Raw genomic sequence first — 21,426 nt, 5'->3', positions numbered from 1 at the left:
ACAGTATGGTTTATCAAAATTCTGTAAATTACTTTTTGTCGTGAGTGCCTCCTAGATGATGCAGATCCATTTTCGTGCAAATCAGACAAACGGCCTTGGACAAAATTCTAAATGGCCGATGTCCATAATGGCCGACATAGGAATTTTTCATATCGTTGGACTCGCTATACCACACTGAATCTGAGACTAATTGGATGGTTTTATGACACTGTTCAGAATTATAAGCAAAAAGTTGCTTTTTTCATATCTAATGACCAGTAGAGGGCAGTGTGCCAAAATGCTGCAGGTAACCTCAGAACCTAATGGTAATAACACGTTCCAAGCTTCGTCCCAATACCTCAGAGTGTTGCGGAGATACAGCCTCAAAATTTTGCTCATTCTCTGTACAATTTGTTGAAGCGCCATTCAAAAATGGTATGGTTTATCAAAATTCTGTGAATATTGTTTTGTTGTGAGTGCCTCTAGATGATGCAGGCCAATTTTCATGCAGATCAGACAAACGACCTAGGACGAGTTAAAAAAAGTATGTTTTTCAGAAAATTCTAAATGGCAGAGAACTTTTCATGATGTCATAGGGTGCAATCGAATTGTCTTGTGCTAAGGAATCAGATGAAAACAATACGAAAACAATAGGGGTCTTTGCCCCTTCGGGGCTTGACCCCTAATAATAGGAACACTAACGAAAACAACCTCAGAGTTTCTGATTTTTATGCAGAATACAAAACATAGAAAGACTGTCAGTTTCTTTGAGTTGGCCAGTGGAACTATCAATGCTGCCGATGCGGTAAGACGTGCTACTTTTTGCATTGTATTGGTCTTCCAGTGCAGAGGATTTTTGCGAATCTCCCAGGTCCTAAAGATTCATATACGGAGACTGTAGCTGCATTGGATGCTTACTTCATGGAAAAATTGTTTGCTGGAAAGACACAGATTCAGACTGAGATCTCAACTACAAGATGAAACGATACTTGTAGTATCCATATGACTACAAGATTGAACACATTGCAGGTAAAGACAATCTTGCTGACTCACTTTCTAGACTTCCTTTATCTGAAACCGAGGACAACAGTTATGTGGACACGTATATGGACAGTGGGTTGTCTGTAAATATGATGGATGTACAAGCCTTTACTCTTGAGGAACTTAAGAGCTACAATGAAAGATACTACCTTGACACAACTGATTTCCATAGTGGATACAAACGCTGCTCAGATGAGGTGTCAACCCATGATGGTCTTTTGCTGCAGGGACACAGAATAGTTTTTCCTTCCGCACTGGTCCAGAAAGCTTTGAAAATTGCACATGAGACACATCAAGGTATAATTTGCACTAAGCAATTCTTGAAAAGCTAATTCTATTGGCCTAATATGGACATGGAGGAATAAAGAATGGTCAAAAACTGTAATGCGTGTGTTCTGAATCAACCACTTCATCCATTAGCACTACCTCCTAGCCCGTGGAACAAGATAGGTGTAGATTTGGAGGGTCCTATTCAGAATGTCTGTATACTTACTGTAATAGACTACTAGACGTCATACCCTGAAGCAGTTTTCATTGCTGATATAACTTCTGAGACCGTTACCAAGGAAATTATGAAAATATTTTCCCAATTTGGGTATCCATTGGAAGTAGTGACTGATAATGGGAAGCAGTTTGTCAGCAAAGTCTTTGAGGCATTTCTGAGAACTAGTGGAGTTAAGCACATCAAGGCCTCACCTTACTACCCCAAAAGTATTGGTAAAATAGAAAGATTTCATCATTACTTGAAGAAAGCCTTCAAAGCAGATAAAAATGAGGGAAGGAATTGGAGAGAAGATCTCTCAAAGATTCTTCTTGCCTATTGATCTACACCACATAGAGCATCGGATGAGACACCAGCTTATCCGATGTTTAGACGAGATGTGCACACAAATTTTCCTACTTTCATCACAGACAAAAGAGAAACAAATGACATTGAAAGTCATCATAAAAGCTAAAAGGAAAAAAATTAAGCAGTATGCAGACATGGCAAGATGAGCCAAAGAACACAACTTTAAGTTGGGAGACTTCGTATATGTGGCAAGTATGGACGATGGCACGCTGGACTCCAAGTATATAGATATTCGTTACGTACTTCTGAGGCACACATCGGACAATTCCTTTGAAATGGTCAATGTAGAGGATGGCTTTAGGATTGTAAGAAATGTGAAGCACATTCGTCATGTTCCCATCATGTTCAGTTGGATATTAGCATACCAGAACCTACAGTAAAACAAAGTGATCAGGGAACTCAAGAGACAGTGGTCAAGTCTGTCTCTCTCAAAGTTCTTGTGTTACAGTATTGGACTCCTGTATTGCTACAGGAGTCCGATACTGTAACACAAAACATTTTTTGACACCTTTGAGTACCCGGAGTGGTAGAGTGGTTAAGAAACCTGCTTGTTTCAAGGACATGATTTTGTAAATGTTTTGAGTATGTTTGTTGACTGTTTAGTCAGTTTAGATTGAAACAATATAGCAGTAGTAAATATTAAGTTCAGAGTAACAATCACAAAGGTTTAAATTGAAGATAACTTGTTATTTGGGAGTATTTAATTCTCTACTACTAACATAGTGAGGGATGTAGTGTAGTGATATCGTGAGAATGGGGGAGTGAACGAGAGAGAGATCGCAAGAGTGAGGGGAGCGATCATGTTGTTGAGATAGTGGTTAATAAAGTTGATAAAGCAATGATAAAGACAGGTTATTGAGACGAACAACACAATTTATTAACATTTTTATTGATTCATAAATTAACACAAAGAAAAAACAACATATATATATATATATATATATATATATATATATATATATATATATATATATATATATATATATATATATATATATATATATATATATATATATATATATATATATATATATATATATATGTATATATATGTATGTGAATCAATCACTTTTAATGATAAACCCCCACTACTACACCAAAATCCCACCACACCCTGACCCCCCATGAACACCCCTGTAGTCAATAGAATATAGACACACACAAAACTAAAACAACAACAAAAAACGAAAATACAATAATCAAGTATAATTAGAAATGAATAAATAAATAAAACTCTAAATGACTCGCTCCAATGCCCCTCCTCGAGATTCCCCAAAAAATGCTAAGTAATTGCCCCATTTATTTTTGAAAAAATCCTTAACTCCCATCCTTCTGCTTGACCCCTCCTCGAAGGCAGCCACCCTCCCCATCTTCGTGCACCACTCTGGGAACGAGGGGGCTCCATCCCCTCAAAATAACCTGCCTATCAATCATCACACTGGTCAAAGCCCAAATGATATGTACTTATCCTCCAATGATATGACCTCCCCATTTCCCAAAATACAGAGTCTGGGGCAGAATGAGATTTGAGTGTTCAACATGTCACATACAAAACTGTGCACCTTCAGTCAAAATTCTTGGATTCACAACACCCCAAAAAACATGGGTGGTGTCTCCATCTTTTGATCGGCATCGCCAGCAGGTGAGTGTGTCCTTAGGACCAAGCCTATACAATTTAGAGGGGGTCCAATAGAACCGATGTAAAATCTTAAATTGTATAAGGCGTACCCTTGCACCTCTAGATGCAGTTTTTATGTTTTATAAAATCTTAGCCCAGTCTCCCTCCTCCAATTCCAAATGTAAATCTTTCTCCCATAATCTCTTGAGAGTGATCGGGACTCCAATCCCCATACTCTGAATTAACAAGGAGTAATACACTGATGCCTCATGACCTTTTCCAAAAGCAGTGATCACCTCTACCAGAGTATCTGCTGATTTAGGAGGGTGTATGCTATTCCCAAAAATAGTACTAAGCAATCTGGGATTGCTTTGAGATCTGGGGATCCGGAAATATTGATCCAAATTTTCAAAGGATCTCAGAACACCACTCTAATATATGTCAACAAGTGTATTAACCCCCCTCCCAATCCACTCTGACCAACAAAACGGGGACTTATTAATGCATAGTTTGGGGTTTAGCCATACGCTTGAGGCAAAATTTTGATAAATATCTGAATTAAACACTCTGGACACCTTTGTTCATACTGAGTGCAAATGCGAAATAACGGGGTGTAACTTAACCTCTCTGGTTAGTTTTATTGAAAGGCTTTGCAGTGGCGAGATAGGGGCAAGAACTTCCTTTTCAATACAAAACTCTCAGGCTCTCTCAGGTGGAAGCGAACAATGAGCCAAATGTCTGAATGCATAATATTAAAACAAAATCTTGGATAGGCCTAACCCACCTTTGTCAATCGGCTTATATAACTTATTGAAATTTAACCTGGGACACTTACCATTCCAAATGAAGAACTTCACTATGCTATCAAATTGCTTGAAATAAGAGAGTGGGACATCTACAGGGAGAGACTATAACAGGTAGATGAATTTTGGAATACAATTAATTTGAATAATATTAAACTTCCCAATCATCGATAAATGCAATGAAGCCCACCTGTCCACATCGTTCGCAAAACTTTTTATTGAGGGATCAAAATAAAAATACTAAATCAGACAAGTTTGCTGGGAATAAAATTCCAAAATACTTAATGCCCTGTTTGGGCCACTGGAAGGCGCCCGGCTGAAAAACAGTTATCAGGCAGTACACCGTCAAAGCCAATGCTTCGGATTTAGACCAGTTGATTTTGTATGCTGAGAACTTGGAAAAGGAATTAATAATTCTGTGGAGGCAAGGCATATATCTAGAAGGGTTGGAGAAGAATAATAAAATATCATCTGCTTAAAGCAGAAGCTTTTGAGCCACACCTCTCCCAATCACCCCTGGAAAATCATCCTCCTTTCTTATCGCAGCTGCTAATGGTTCCAGGGCAAGACAGAACAATAATTGGGAAAGAGGGCATCCCTGCTGGGTGCCCCTATCCAGAGTAAAATAATCTAAAATTAGTCCATTTGTTAGTACTGCCGCTACAGGGTGTCTATAAAACAACTTAATACAACCAATAAAAGTACTCCCGAACCCGTATATTTCCAAAATCTTAAAAAGATAATCCTATTCTACCATATCAAACGCCTTTTCAGCACCAAGTGAGATGGCAGCGACTGGAGATTGATCATTCACTACTGACCACATAATATTGATGAGACACCTAATGTTATCAGACGAGCTATGACCTCGAATAAACCCTACCTGATCTATATGTATAAGAGATGTCATAACTTAATCTGTTAGCCAGAATTTTTGAAAAATGTTACATCTAACTGGATCAGGGAAATTGGACGGTAGCTTTTATGGTAGTTCTAATGGTTCCACAAATGTTCTAATATCTTCATCTGTAGACAAAGTCGTGGAACAATAAAGATCAAGATAGAACTCTTTAAAAGCATTATTAATATCTATGGCCGAGGTAAAAATGTCACCGCCAGCAGATTTCACTGAGGGAATGGTAAAAAAAGACTCTCTGCTTTATATATCTAGCCAAAAGCTTCCCTGCTTTGTCCCACTACTCAATGTATGACTGTCTTGCCCTGAATAGCCAAAACTCCACCTTCCACAACAAAATATTATTATATCTATATTTCAAACAGGTTAATTCTCTGAGGCCATCAGATAACATTCAGCCCTTCAGCTCTGCCTTGACTCTTTTTATTATTTTTAATATTTCCTTCACGAGAAATCTACGAGTTCTCCTGCTTTGGATTTTTTGATGAATGAGGCATACTGTATGATCCGACCCCTAATAACCGCCTTAAGCGCCTCTCAAGCCACGCCCACAGAGGATACAGAAGACCAGTTGGTCTCCATATAAGCATTGATTTCAGTCTTTAACATTTGTTGGAAATCAGGATTTTGCAAAAGGGATACATTAAGGTGCCAACTACATGATTTATTTTTCACTGGATGTGGCTGCACCTCTAATCTCACCAGGGTGTGATCTGAGACTAAGATGTTTCCAATTGAGCAATCAAAAACAGATGAAATGAGGGACTTAGATATATATACAAAAATATATATTCTAGAATATATCTTATGAAAACAATGTGTAGTCCCTACCAGATGTGTTCAAAAGTCTTCAAATATCTATAAGACCAAGATTTTTACACATTTTGTGAAGTATCAATGTTGCTCTAGGGGGCTTACACACTTTTGCTTCACTATCAAGAGATTAAAGTCTCCTCTAAGTATTATATCAAGCGGGGTGCCAGCGGCTTGCAACATCCCTTAAAGATCTTTAAAAAAGCCTGATCATCAGCATTAGGTGCGTAAATATTAGCCAAAATCAACCTTTGCCCCTAAATTTCAGCTAATACAATAATGACTCTTCCAAATTTATCATTAATCTGTTTAAGAAATTTGAATTGTAGATGTTTATTTATCAATATAATGACTCCCTTTTACTTGAGCCAGCACTAAAAAAAAACATGTCCACCCCATATCCTCCCAAATTTTCCAGCTTCCTGTGGGGAAAGATGAGTTTCTTGAAGAAACACAATATCATTCCTTCCTTCTTTTTATGGGGTGCCCCAACCATTTACATTCCACATTCCACGTGGAGTTAATATGAATAACCTATTCATATTAACATTTGACATTTTTATATAATAGAAAAATAAATCGTGTCTGTGGCAGCGGGGGCGTGGTCAAGCGCCCGTCCGGGAGAGAAAAGCGGTAAGGGCGCTCACACCTGAGCTAAATTATGTCTAACACCTGTCTCTAATTTCAGTAGAGCGAGGAGAGCGGATAAAGAGCCAGCAGCCACAGAGCAGAGAGAGACGGACGTACAGCCACTCAGCGTTTCTGTGCTTACGTGTGTGTGTGTGCACGTTATAAAAAAACAATTAAAAAGACTTACCTTGTGCCAGACCCCCTGTGTTCCTGTCCTCCTTGAGAAAGTCACTACACTGGTGCTGAAACCCGGGACAAATTGATGATGGAACAGAGTCGCCCCATAGAGTCCTCCCAGCTGACGGAAGTCCTCCAGTCCCTCGCTACACTCCATCAGAGCCACCAACAATCCCTGCTTGAGCTCCGGCAAGACCAGGATCGTCGGTTCTTCGAGATCATGCGGGCTCAAGCAGAGGACCGGCACGCCATCCGGAGCCTCCTCAGCCAGGAGGCCGCTCCAGCCGCAGCCGCGACCCCGGACACCCGCGCCACATTGCCCCCACCCGCGTTACAGAAGATGGGGCCGGCAGATGATCCAGAGGCATTCATCGATCTGTTCGAACGATCGGCTGAAATTTGGGGGTGGCCCCAAGACCAATGGGCAGCCCGTCTAGTCCCTCTGTTGTCCGGGGAAGCACAGCTCGTGGCGCAACAGCTGCCGGCAACAAGCCTCCTGGCTTATCCTGATCTGAGGAGAGCCATCTTGCAACGGGTTGGTCGGAGTCCCGAAGAAAGTCGCCAGCTCTTCCGGGCCTTGAAGCTCGATAAATCCGACCGCCCGTTTGCGTTCGCCCAGCGGCTCCGTGATGCCTGTCGGAGGTGGCTGCTCGCGCGGGACCGCGACGTCGAGGAGCTAGTCGATCAGGTGGTACTGGAGCAGTTTGTCCAGCGTTTGCCCGGAAGACGGCGGAGTGGGTCCAGTGCCACCGCCCGGCGTCGCTGGAGGAAGCCGTCCGACTTCGCGGAGGACCACATGGCGGCGATTCCCAGGGCGGATGAGCCCTCTCTCTCTGTCTCCCCTTCCCCTGTGTCTTCCCCTGTTTTTTTCCCTCCCCTCTTCCCTCTCGCTCTGCTCTCTCCCCAGGGTCCGTTCCTGCCCCCGCAGGCGAGGAGCGTTGTGAGACCAGCTTCCCGGCCTTGGGAACACCCGCCTAGCCCTTCCCGTCCTTCAGCCGCTCTCCTCCTCAGGTGGGGGCACCCGCCAGCACGGTGCGGCCGCGGCGCCTGGGCCGGTCTGCTGGAGGTGCGGAGACCCGGACCACTTCCGGGATCAGTGTCCGCTGATGGAAATAGGGGCAGTGGTGCGGGTCTCCGATGTTCAGCAGGCTGCCCCTGATCGGGCTGGAGCGTGCAGATTCGGTAAGAATCCAGGGGTACATACCAAGCTTTGTTGGATACCGGCTGTAACCAGACCACCATCCACCAACGCTTGGTTCAACCCAGGGCTCTGGGCTCAGCTAAACTGGTGAGGGTGAGGTGTGTGCATGGGGATATTCACAAGTATCCCGTGGTGACTCTGGCGATCAAATTCGGGGAGAAAGACATAGTGTGGAGGCAGCGGTTAGTTCCGCCTCACCCATCCGCTAATCTTGGGTACTGATTGGCCGAATTTTAGAAAATTATTGGAGGGGTTTGTGCGGATGGGTCCTGCATGGAAGTAAAGGGATGTGTGATGTGCGATGCTTTGACGGGGAGGCGGGCGGGGCCGCCCTCGGCTGCTCGAATGGCGTGGGAAGGGCGAGGTTGTCGCTCCTCCTCTCCGGGAATTCCGGAGGGGACTTCCCCTTGGAGCAGTCGCGAGATGAAACCCTTAAGCACGCTTTTGACCAAGTGAGAGTAATCGATGGTCAACAACTCCGGCCGGGTGTCGCCGTTTCATATCCGTATTTTTAAGCTATTAAAGATCGACTATACAGGGTGGCGCAGGGCGCCCAAACAAAGGAGGAAGTAACGCAATTATTGATTCCACGGAGCCGCCAGGAAATGGTTTTCCAGGCGGCTCACTATAATCCCATGGCCGGTCACCTAGGGGAGCGGAAAACACTTCTCCGTCTAATAGCCCGTTTCTATTGGCGGGCATTGGCGGTGACGTCCGCAGGTGGTGTGCGGCGTGCCGTGAATGTCAGCTGGTAAACCCACCGGCCACCCCAAAAGCGCCATTGCGCCCTCTACCGTTAATCGAGGTCCCCTTCGAAAGAATTGGGATGGACCTCGTCGGGCCATTAGAACGGTCAGCACGCGGACATCGCCGTGTTAGTCCTAGTGGATTACGCGACGCGATATCCGGAAGCAGTGCCTCTGAGCAACATCTCCGCGCGTAGTGTTGCAGGGGCACTCTTCAAGATAATCTCCGGTGGGGATTCGAAAGAAATCCTCACCCGATCAAGGCTACGACTTTTATGTCACGAACACTTCGCGAACTTTACGAGCTCTTGAGCGTCAAATCGATTCGCACTAACGTTTACCATCCTCAGACAGATGGCCTAGTGGAACGATTTAATAAAACGCTCAAGAACATGATTCAGTAAATTGCGTACACGATGACGCTTAGGAATTGGGATAAGTGGCTAGACCCCTGTTGTTTGCAGTACGAGAGGTCCCGCAAGCCTCCACCGGGTTCTCCCGTTTGAGCTGCTGTACGGGCGACGCCTCAGCGGTGTCCTTGGCGTCATCCGCGAAGCATGGGAGGAGGACCTTCTAACAGTAAAAATGAAATTCAGTTCGTTCTCGATCTTACAGCAAAACTCCACACACTGGGGCAACTAACACAGGAGAATTTGCTCCAAGCTCAAGAACGCCAACGCCGGCTGTATGACAGGGGTGCTCGACTCACGGAATTTGCACCGGGAGATAAGGTACTCGTATTACTCCCAACATCGAGCTCTAAATTACTCGCCAAGTGGCAAGGACCCTTTGAGGTCACACGACGAGTGGGGATCTCGATTATGAGGTTAGACGTACCGATAGAGGGGCGTGCCAAATTTATCACCTCAACCTCCTGAAATTATGGAGGGAGGCGGCCTCTGTGGCGCTGGCCACGGTAGTTCGAGAGGGCGGAGCTCGGACCGGAGATAAACAAAAACTACAATCTCAACACTCCGGTTCCTTGTGGAGACCAACTCTCACCGCGGCAGCTCACAGAGGTTTCTGAATTACAAAAAGAATTTGCGGACGTGTTTTCCCTCTACCGGGCCGCACAAACATCATACAGCACCACATCGAGACCGAGCCGGTGCGGTGGTGCGTTGCCGCCTATCAGCTACCCGAACATAAAAAGAAAATAGTACGGGAAGAATTAGATGCGATGCTTGATATGGGCGTAATAGAGGAATCCCACAGTGATTGGTCCAGCCCGGTTGTTCTTGTTCCCAAGAGTGATGGGTCTGTTCGATTCTGTGTGGATTACAGAAAAGTCAATGCGGTGTCTAAATTTGACGCGTACCCAATGCCCTGTGTTGATGAACTGCTTGATCGGTTAGGTACTGCTCGATTTTATTCGACCTTGGATTTAACGAAGGGTTATTGGCAGATCCCCTTGACACCAATGTCCCGTGAGAAAACAGCCTTCACTACGCCGTTTGGATTACACCAATTTGTGACGCTTCCTTTCGGTTTGTTTGGGGCACCAGCCACGTTTCAGCGACTCATGGATCGGATCCTCAGACCGCACACCGCGTACGCCGCTGCCTATTTAGATGATATTATCATTTACAGCAATGATTGGCAGCGGCACATGCAACATCTGAGGGCCGTCCTGAGATCGCTGCGGCGGCGGGGCTCACCGCAAACCCCAAGAAGTGCTTGCGGTTGGGCGTGTGGAGGTACGGTATCTGGGGTTCCACTTGGGTCATGGCCAGGTGCGTCCCCAAATTGATAAGACCATGGCGATTGCGACTTGCCCTAGACCTAAGACCAAAAAGGGGGTGAGGCAGTTCCTGGGGCTGGCTGGCTATTACAGAAGATTTGTACCCAATTATTCGGACGTCACCAGCCCGCTGACTGACCTCACTAAAAGGGGGCTCCAGATCCGGTCCAATTGTCAGAGCAGTGCCAACAGGCGTTCACGCAGGTTAAAGCTGCACTTTGTGGGGGCCGCTTTTGCATGCACCTGACTTCTCTCTCCCTTTGTATTGCAGGCGGACGCTTCAGACAGAGGGCTGGGGGCGGTACTCTGCAGGTGGTGGAGGGAGAGGCGCCGGTGCTGTACATTAGCGGAAGCTCTCCTTAAGGGAGACTACGTACAGCACCATAGAGAAGGAGTGTCTGGCCATCAAGTGGGCGGTCCTCACCCTCCGATACTACCTGCTGGGGCGGGCCTTCACCCTCTGCTCGGATCATGCCCCACTGCAGTGGCTCCACCGCATGAAAGATACTAGCGCCCGGATCACCCGTTGGTATCTGGCCCTCCAGCCTTTTAAGTTCAAGGTGGTCCACAGACCGGGGTGCAGATGGCTGCCGCTGACTTCCTCTCCAGAAATGGGGAGTGGTAGGCAGGCCGGATGACGCCCGGCCTGAGTCGGGCGGTGGGGGTATGTGGCAGCGGGGCGTGGTCAAGCGCCCGTCCGGGAGAGAAAAGCGGTAAGGGCGCTCACACCTGAGCTAAATTATGTCTAACACCTGTCTCTAATTTCAGTAGAGCGAGGAGAGCGGATAAAGAGCCAGCAGCCACAGAGCAGAGAGAGACGGACGTACAGCCACTCAGCGTTTCTGTGCTTACGTGTGTGTGTGTGTGCACGTTATAAAAAAACAATTAAAAAGACTTACCTTGTGCCAGACCCCCTGTGTTCCTGTCCTCCTTGAGAAAGTCACTACAGTGTCAAAAACAAAATTATAAAGACCACATTTCAGCATCAAAAAAGCACCGCTTTTGAATGGCGCTTCAACGAATTCTACAAAGAGCACGCCAAAATGGATGGTAGGGTACATCTCCGTAACGCTTTAGTGTATTCATACCAAACTTATTATTTGTCATAGGCACCATGACTTGAGGGTGCCTGCTCAAATTCGGAACAGTACCACCTAGTGGTCACAAGATATGAACAGCTTGTCATAAAATCATCAAATTGGTCTCATTAGATTTAGTCAGGTATAGCGAGTATAACAACATTAAAAATGCCTATGTCAGCCATTTTGGACTTCGGCCATTTTGAATTTTCATAAAAACCTACTTTTTCGAACTCGTCCTAAGCCATTTGTCTGATTTGCGTGAAAATTGGCCTGTATCATCTAGAAGCACTCACGACAAAAGGTTATTCAACGAATGGAATGGCGCTTAAACGAATTTGACAAAGAATGCACAAAATGTAACTTGAGGCTGTATCTCTGCAACACTTTCAGGGATTGGGACGAAACTTGGTACGTCATCACCATAAGGCCCTGAGGTTACCTGCAGAATTTTGGCGCACTGCCCCCTATTGGTCAGGAGGTAGAACATTGCTGTTTTTGCTTGAACACTTTCCTGTATGATTACCATCATGCCCAGATAGTACCTCAGCAGTTTCAGAACAGTGTCACATACTAGACAAAAATTCTAAGAACTAGCTTGTAAAGCAGTTCTATGGAAAGGAGGCTGCGAAAACTGGCTTGACAATATAAATAATAGTTTAATGAAGAAATAAACACACAGAGCAGCTGCCTGTAATTCTCTCTCTCAAACTGTCATCACCGGCCGCCTTTATCCATTGCGTGCCCTCCACTGCTCTAAACTCCTCCCGCACATCTTATCACATGGCTTGTTGAGCGTGTTGCCCTGGAGACATAGCGCGTGTGGAGGCTTCACGCCATCCACTGCAGCATCCACACTCAACTCACCATGCACCCCACCGAGAACAAACCACATTATAGCGACCACGAGGAGGTTACTCCATGTGACCCTAACCTCCCTAGCAACCGGGCCAATATGGTTGCTTAGGAAACCTGGCTGGAGTAACTCAGCATGCCCTGGGTGTTTTAAATTATTAATTATAACTGTAGTGGAATACAGTTACTTATATTTTGTATTTTAAATACATATTCTTGTTACATGTATTCCATTACTCCCCAACCCTGCTCATAAGTGACTGGTTTAAAACACCACATACACCAGGCACAAAATAATGCTACTCACATAAAGCATACCGGAGACTCGACTCATAATTGACCCCAGAAGAGTTTGACAGTAGCATGTTGCTAAACTAACCACAGTGTAGTCTAAGAATCATAAAAAATACATAACATACAATACTGTACATATCAGGTAAAACGGTCAGACTTTCATTGTACTTTGATTGATTGAACATACAGTAGAATTTGAGCTTCTAATTCTAGGTAATTCAAGGTTCTAAGCAAGATATCTAGAAGGCAGCATGATGTAATATTAATGTTTTCTACCTTTTTGAACAGCTTTTGCATCTGGAGCACATATTTCTTGACTTAAAACACTGCCTAATTAGGCAGCTCGCTAGGTTTAGGAACAGATTTTTCACTTTATAACATCATTGAAACATTTCAGTGTTGTGTGGGTGATATACAGTATGTTATAGTTGGGGTTCAGATATTATGTTTGGAGGTACTATGTCACCTTAAGGTGTACAGGTATGTGCTATACTCTTCTTTCAGTAATGGAGATCTTGACCCTTGGATGAGTGGTGGAGTGACTAACAGCCTATCTGAATCTTTGGTGGCCATTATGATTGATGGAGGAGCTCATCACCTCGATCTGCGCTACAACAATGAGTACGACCCACATTCAGTCATTAAAACAAGGGCCCTGGAAGTACAGTACTTTAAAAAGTGGATCAAACAGGCAGCAAGTACACAGTGACCATTATGGAGGGATCATACATACCCTGCTATATATACTTTTTTATTCCCAGTTAAAAAATAAGTTGTCCATACTTTTCTTAAAATAAATTCAAATAAAAGCTAAAAAAAGTATTAAAAAAAAAAAAGTCACAGTGAGGCACTTACAATGGAAGTGTATATGGTTAATTTTTAAGAAATGTAAAGCTTATAATTTTATAAAAGCACATACATTAATTCCTCTGTTATAACTTTTATTATTTGAGCTGTGACGTTGTTTAAATAGTCTTATTAATTAATTAATGAGGTAATTAATATGGTCTTATTAGGTTTTAGAGTTTACGGCTTTATGCTGTCATGGCAACAAAGTTGAAAAATTTGACATAATGCATAAGAAAAGGTTAGTTAGTCGTCTTATCACAATAAAATCCTGTTAACCCGCATATTGTTTACATCTTGTAACAGTACTTTTGAACTAGTGAGCATTTTAACATTTACGTATTGGCTCAATTAATTTCCATTGTAAATGTCTCACTGTAACCCAGATTGTTTTATTTTTTGTTTTTTTGGTAATCAACATTATGTGACAAATGCTGACGATTGAGATTAACATGCATTGACCTGTTTAAACCAACCTAACCTGGTCCGACTGTTCTGGTTTAAGAGGGGTTTTGGGCACTTGTCAGCTGATCAAGTGAGAGACAAGCTGGATGACCAGCTGAAAATCAGCTTGGCCAGCTAAGATCAGCAAACCATCTTAGTTTGATTTAAATGGGTGTTCACACTAGGCTTTGAGTGGCCAGCTAAGTTCAGCAAACCAGCTTGGTTTGGTTTAAAGGGGCAGTCACACTAGGCTTTGAGCACACAAATTCATTTTCTGACAATACTACAAACCAGCATAAGATGTTGCTGGAGGGCTTCGGGCGAAAGTAAATAATACATCAGAAATAAGAAATAATATTATATAAAAAACATTGACATTTCTATCTTTTATTGGTCATGTGTCATCTTGTCATAATAATTCTCAGTTCAGAGTTCACAAGCTTGAACTTAGGTATGCAGCGTCATACGAAATGTCTTCTTAAGAGCTTGCATTTCCTTCCTCCTGCATTTAGATGCATTTGAATGAAAGTGAATGGAGCACGAAATGTAGTGTGACTGCCCCTTAAGCAGGGAAAATCGACAGATGGTTGAAAGATAAGAAACCTCAAACATCTCTGCAAGTGCTATTTGCTGTGTCAAAGCTAGTTGTCTTTACGTTGGTACGTAAAATGAAATGTCTGTATTTCTCTTTTTTTGGGGGGGTTAAGTGTTCTCCGGGCTTTCTTTTACATGTAAGTGTTAAAAGATGTCTTTTATGCAAATCAAAAATGTTGATCCACAATAAGTTTACATTTTTATGTTTCAATCCACAGTAAATGTTAAATTTTGAATTGGGGATTGATTGAAGAATTATAGAATACCAAAAGTAAAAACACTCAAGGTAAAGACATTGACAAATATTTGCTAGAGTCTCAAGTTGAATTGAAGCAATATTAATCCAATACATTTTTCTGCCAACCAAGATTTGTAATTAATGTAAGCTACATTTTAGTAGTAAGTTCACCTCAAAATGAATTTTATATTATTTACTCACCCTCATGTTGTTCCTAATATGTATGACTTACTTTCATATGTAAAACACAAATGGAGACGGTTTGCTGAATATTCACAATCAATTTCAGTGACCACATAAAACAACTTAAAAGTACCAATAAGTTGTCCATATGACAACTCAAGTGTTCTGAAGTCAAACAATAGCTTTTTGTGAGAAACAGACTGAAATTTAAGTCATTATTCACTAAAAATCTCAACATCCACTATGGATTTGGACAAAAACATAGAATTGCGATTATTTTTTTTTGGGGGGGGGGGGTAAAATTGCGATCACGATTTGAACTTCTATATGATTAAAAAAATAAAAATAAAAATACGTGTGATTCCTTTTAACAAAAAATTAAACCATGTTTTGCCCATACTTTACTGCCTACCATAAATACTGTAGAAAGGGAGTCCTCTTAATAGAACTAAACTAAATAAATTAATAAAACAGTGAAACAGAGGGGTTGTGTGAAATCACAATCACATTGCATCTGTCTGCTTTGTAAAACAAAAGATATTTCCAATTTGTGAAAGGGACAGTTTAGTTTTCGTCATAATTTTTTTAAACCCAGTCAACTTGAATATTACATTATTGCAATGTAAATAATGTTAAGACATTATTATAGAAATATATTATTGTATAATAATAATTATCATTGTTAACATACTTATTATTCAATAGTAATTTATTTCTTTAATAATTTCTTAACTTACTATGCAGTCCGGTTAAACTCTCAAGCCTTTATATTGGCAGAAGCTTTTATTTTGAAAACTGAAAGTTTATGATGTTTGTAGTTGAGCTGACAACAGCCTTTTAATGCAGTAAAATGCTATGGCAAGGCGGAGGGCGGGGCCGGGTCGTGATTATACACACCTGGTCCCTTATCAGGCTAATTAAGCCTCTGAGAGGGATAAAGGCCGATGGCAGATGGTGGTGCGACAAGAGAGAGAGAGAGTTTATGGACATGTCCGTCGTGTGTGTGTTTGTCTTTTGGTTTAAGCTATTCATTAAAATATTATTTCTATTATCAAGCCAGTTCTCGCCGCCTCCTTCCCATTGAACTCCTTTACAAATGCGTTCATCTGCCTTGCTGTCAACAAAAACCCTCTCTCATGGGGTTATTTTAAATGTGTATAGTAAATTGTAGTGGCCAGACATACTGTAGATGTATGTGAAATTACACAAATGTGCAATTAATGTAGATCTGGGGTGCTTTAAATAATGCGCCAAGTGCACGTTAGCACACCGAACCGAATGCAGAGCACATTAGTCACTCAGGGCACCAGATAGATAGTTTGTGTTTATGGAGCACAGAACCACTCTGAAATGACATGTGTAAGATACTGTTCCCATTTATTTTATTGCACTACATAATACAGACAAAACAGCAGTGCATATAGGCGCAGCACAGCGGGCAGCGCATTGAGACTATTTATTTTTTAAATTAAATCACAGCCCTCACGGTTTGATAATCGCATTGGGTCATATCGCGATTCCAATTTTATTTCTGTTAATTGTTCAGCCCAATATATACCATAGCTCTCAAATCTCTCTCTTTCTCATTTTTATACTTGGCACATCAAATTCTTATACGAGACGCAAGAAGCATTGTATTTGGAATCAGTGTCATCAAACCTGGTTTTGACAAGATTTTTTTCGGCCAAGTATACACAAACGCAAAAACTAAAGCCAGTGCATGGCTTCAAAAGACTTGAATTATTGTGCACAAGTTGTATGTATTAATTTTATGGAGCTTGACAGCCCCTGATCACCATCATGTATGCCTCGGATGTTTGGGAAAAGATCAGCATTCAAAGAAAGGCATACTGGAACAACATGAGAGTGAGTATGTGATGACTGATGAATTTTCATTTTTGGGTGCACTGTTCCTTTAAGTATTTCATCCACTTCTCTCCATTTCTCATCTCTTGGAGATCAAACTTTGAAATGGTCACTGAATTTAGCTGGGCCTAATGCCATCAGTGATCAGAGATCCATTTTCATGATTTAAAAATAATTTGCACTCCATTTATAATAACCACAAATCTTCTGTACTCTAAACAATTCCTCTTTGTACTGGTATTATTGTCAAAAATGTTTAGCTTTCTAATGGGATTAATGGTGTGTTTGAATATGCCATTATAAAAAACAACAACAACAACACAAAAATCCATCACAGAATAAATGCACATGAATTGAATTAAACACATACATCCCATTTCCTGTCCTCCTTGATCGCCACTCCTCTGTGATTTAATGAAAACTCTGAGACAGACAATGAGCAATAAAATAGTTAGTGGGAGGCATGCACTGTTAAACACATAGAATGTACCCCATGTAGACAGACCTGCAGGAATCCTCCAGACCTGCATTCACTCGCTGACAGCTCCTGCCTCCATAAATTGAAGTACCTAGACATTACTGGTCTGTGGTTAGCTCCCTCCCTCCCGCTAATTTTATTATTAATCTCAAAGCCAGAGTGCAGGAAAGGATGTTTTGTGGGTTTGCAGAATGTCATAAGTATGAAGGAAAATTTGTTGCAAAACTCAAGAGCTTGTGGATTTGAATTTAAGAACTTGCAAATATTTGTACTTGTAAGTTTAAATTTACACTCATAGCCTCAGTGTAAAAACTTGTAAAATAAAAATCTAGTTATGTGTAGCAATCTGCTCACACAGACAATAATCAAAAGCCTGTGTTTAAAATTTAATATTTTATCCAAATAGTCAAAAATGTGTATAAATGTCATTCATATAAATACAACAACAGACACAAACGTTTGTCATACTAACTTTTGTACTTTAATTCACTTTACCAGCACAACCACATCATTTACAACCTTTCAAATCTGTGACGGCAATTTGAAATCTTTTCGCCTTGACTTTAGCTCACTTGTGCACTTGTAAATCCAGATGTTAGAGAGCAAGCTACAGGTGTTGAGCGGTGGCCAATGAAGTTTTGTCCAATCACAAAAGCTGAAGCAACTGATGCTGGACCAAACAAAATCATCTTAAGGAAGTTTGCATTCAATCCAGCCACCTGTGACATACCACAAGTTCCATTTCTCCATGAAAACATGAAGTAAGAAGTAATTTTCAAGGGACCTTTTGAATTATTAAAAAATTATTCACACCCGGGTTGGTGATGCGACCATGACAGGCAACGGACTGTGCATTATTTTCCAACAATTAAATGGGCCGGAGTAAATTATTCCATGGTTCTCACACCTTAAAACATTGTTTGGGGTTTTATCTGAAGACATTTTCTGGTTTTTGACCCTAAAATGCTCTTGTGAGTGAAATTTCTTTCTGCTGCCACAGATTCAGCATGTTGTTTGATAGAGCCCAAGCCTTCGTTGCTAGTTTGAAAACATCACTTTAGAACTAGCAATGTAGACTTGTGCGGCTTGCACTGCTTTACTGAGCAATTACAAGGTAGAGCGTTTTTGCGGTTCTCGTCAGTAGAAACATCACATCGAAATCCCCAAGATGTAAGTTTGAGTACACTTATTACATATTGCTTTCTCGTTGCTACACACCTGTTTTATTAAGTCACTGGGTTTTGTTGACATCATGACTATGTGTTCGGCTCACAAGTGTGTGTGTGTGTGTGTGTGTGTGTGTGTGTGTGTGTGTGTGTGTGTGTCCGTCTTTGAGAGTGTGGGTGTGAGAGGGACAGAAAAGGACAGAGAGGCAGCGCAAGGGTGCCTTCCACAGATATTAAAAGTTATTTTGGATTATATAGAAACTTTTGGCTGCATCAGAAACCATAAGTAGCTTGTCTTGCTGCCTTGTTGCCCTACCAATGACTCATCAGACAGCTTTTCTGTACGATTAGGGATGGGCATGAGTACCGGAATACTCGGAAGTGACAGCAATGTTTGATCGTGTAAACGATGCGTGACAATAATGAAAATGCGTGATGTGACTTTTCACTGAATTCAAAATGTGTCAAAGTGAGACCTTATTTTTGTGATTTTCAGTGGTACATTGATTGTCAACAGAGACATCTCATAGCAACCAAACTGATAAACAATGCTAGTTTTATTTCTACAGGTTTACAATAATAAAAAATAAGTTTAATCCACCGTGTTTTGAACATCTATCTCCACACACGTTTGCTTAACAAGTTTTATTGTCATATAATGTAGAAACTTTGACTCATTAATGTATATTATTTAAAGAAAGTGAAGGTTTATCATTGACTGTAAATCTCCCTCGGTGCCGACATTTTTGCGTGATGTCACGCACCTGTATCTCAGCGAAATCAGAGCTGTAGATTTCCACACAAATTTTTAGTCCAACATAAAGTGCCGTTCCACTGAAGTTACCCCAGTATGAAGTTTAAAATTCTGAGATTAATGGGAGGAAGCATGAATCATCATAGCAACCAACTTTATCAGAGCACAGCATGACTTTCTGTATGGGCAAAGACAGCATCCTACACTCTGGGTAAGCATACACACACACACAAGGTGAGCTCTTTCTTTCAAACATTTAGATGCAGCATAGCTGGATGTAACAGAACGCAGAACTATTTTCAACTTAAAAACACAATGTTATGGGATCTTCAGTCACGCCAACCTTGGTTTTCAGATACACAGCTCAGAAATAGTTCTGCACATATAAGCTTATTACGGTAACCTGAAGAAAGATCAGATACGCATGTTCTAAGCATTTTTTTCAACGAATTGGCCAGCGAGTCTTCATACAGTATAATGACAATATATACATTTTATTTAGATTATGCCAACTTTTGTACTTATTGTAATAGACTGCATTATAACAGCCTATAATAATGAATAGACACTGGAGCAACGACACGCAATGCAGCAGCCAAAGATATATAACATGTATGTACATACTGTATACGTACATGTCTATGTGCCCCGCCCCCACCCGCCCGAATACTTGACGAGTACTAGAGTAATTATTTTGACCAAAATGCCCATCCCAACTCTGTACTATGATGGGGCCTAAATCCTGACTGAAATTCTTCATATATACCATTTCTCTGTAAAAATTAACATACTAACTTTTCTAGTATTTTCAACATAAATGGGAGATTTGAGATCGGTCTATTATTAGCCAACTTTCCAGGATCATTCTGTAGTTTGTTAATAAGCGGTTTGATAACTGCTAGCTTAAAGTTTCTTTGGACATGCCCTAAGGATAGCGTAGAGTTAATAATATTAAGAAGAGGTTCTGTGATTACAAGAAACACCTTTTTTTAGGAGCTTAGTTGGTATTGGGGAGTGGTGTAGTGGGCTATAGCACTAAACTGTTAAGCAGAAGGTTTTCGGTTCGATCCCCACAGCCACCACCATTGTGTCCTTGAGCAAGGCACTTAACTCCAGGTTGCTCCGGGGGGATTTTCCCTGTAATAAGTGCACTGTAAGTCATTTTGGATAAAAGCGTATGCCAATTTATGCATTTTTTTTTTTTTGGACTCAAGATGGCGCCGAGTATGGCTGCTGCGTTGCGAGCTCCGTTACAACACTGCGGTTTATTGTTTGTTTTGTTTACAGTTCTTTGTTTTTTTGTCTTGGATGTTGTCTGCCTTATTGTTTATGACAGACAAATGCTTTTGGACATTGGTTCTACAATTACACATCGAAAACCGGACTTCAAATTCCTTAATGCCGACCCGCTGTTTACAAACACGCCGGCGGAGCCCTTTGTCTGGGCTGCTCGGCCGCGGAAACACAGAAGGAAAAGAGGAAAATGAGCCAGCGTTTTCATCAGTGTAAGTCGTCGTGCAAATCGACCCCCGCTACCCAGTATACTACCGGCAAATGTTCAGTCTCTGGACAACAAGCTCTGCGAGCTGAGAGCGTGGATCTCTTTCCAACGAGAGACGAGAGATTGCTGTGTTATCTGCCTTACAGAAACCTGGCTGGCTGCGGAGATTCCAGACTCGGCCATCAAAATCACGGGCTTTTCCGTGCACCAAGCGGACAGAGCGAAAGACCTCTCAGGTAAAAGCAGAGGTGGTGGTGTGTGTTTTATGATCAACAAATCATGGTGTGATCAGAGGAACGTGCATTTCATCAAGTCTTTCTGCTCTCCTGATCTGGAATATCTCATGCTTCTGTGTCAACCATTCTGGCTGCCGAAGGAATTCACAGCGGTCATCATCACAGCTGTGTACATCCCCCCCACAAGCCGACACAGACCGGGCACTCAGGGAACTGTATGGGAGTATAAGTGAGCATAAGTGAGCAGGAAACCACGCACCCTGAGGCTGCATTCATTGTTGCCGGGGACTTTAACAAAGCCAACTTCAAAACAATCGCTCCAAAATACCACCAACACATAAAGTTCAACACACGAGGGGACCGGGTTTTAGACCATT

General features: G+C 42.1%; 1 protein-coding gene across 4 annotated transcripts in view; it reads left to right on the top strand.

The window, feature by feature from the left end:
* prcp (prolylcarboxypeptidase (angiotensinase C)) overlaps nucleotides 1-18,428 on the top strand; it is a 58,074-nt gene extending 39,646 nt beyond the window's left edge. The window contains exon 9 of one of the 4 annotated variants that reach the window (XM_052109713.1): nucleotides 13,224-18,428. In XM_052109713.1, coding sequence (XP_051965673.1) covers nucleotides 13,224-13,452 — 229 coding nt within the window. In that variant the 3' untranslated portion in view covers nucleotides 13,453-18,428. Of the gene's footprint in view, nucleotides 1-6,708; nucleotides 7,510-11,283; nucleotides 11,549-13,223 lie in introns of those variants that run through there. The other 3 variants (XM_052109714.1, XM_052109716.1, XM_052109715.1) reach the window with 3 other exon arrangements.
* The last annotated feature ends 2,998 nt before the right edge of the window (nucleotides 18,429-21,426 follow it).

The sequence above is a fragment of the Xyrauchen texanus genome, chromosome 38 (assembly GCF_025860055.1).
Source record: "Xyrauchen texanus isolate HMW12.3.18 chromosome 38, RBS_HiC_50CHRs, whole genome shotgun sequence".
NCBI classification, from domain to species: domain Eukaryota; kingdom Metazoa; phylum Chordata; class Actinopteri; order Cypriniformes; family Catostomidae; genus Xyrauchen; species Xyrauchen texanus.
This window is presented reverse-complemented; position numbering and strand designations above follow the sequence as displayed.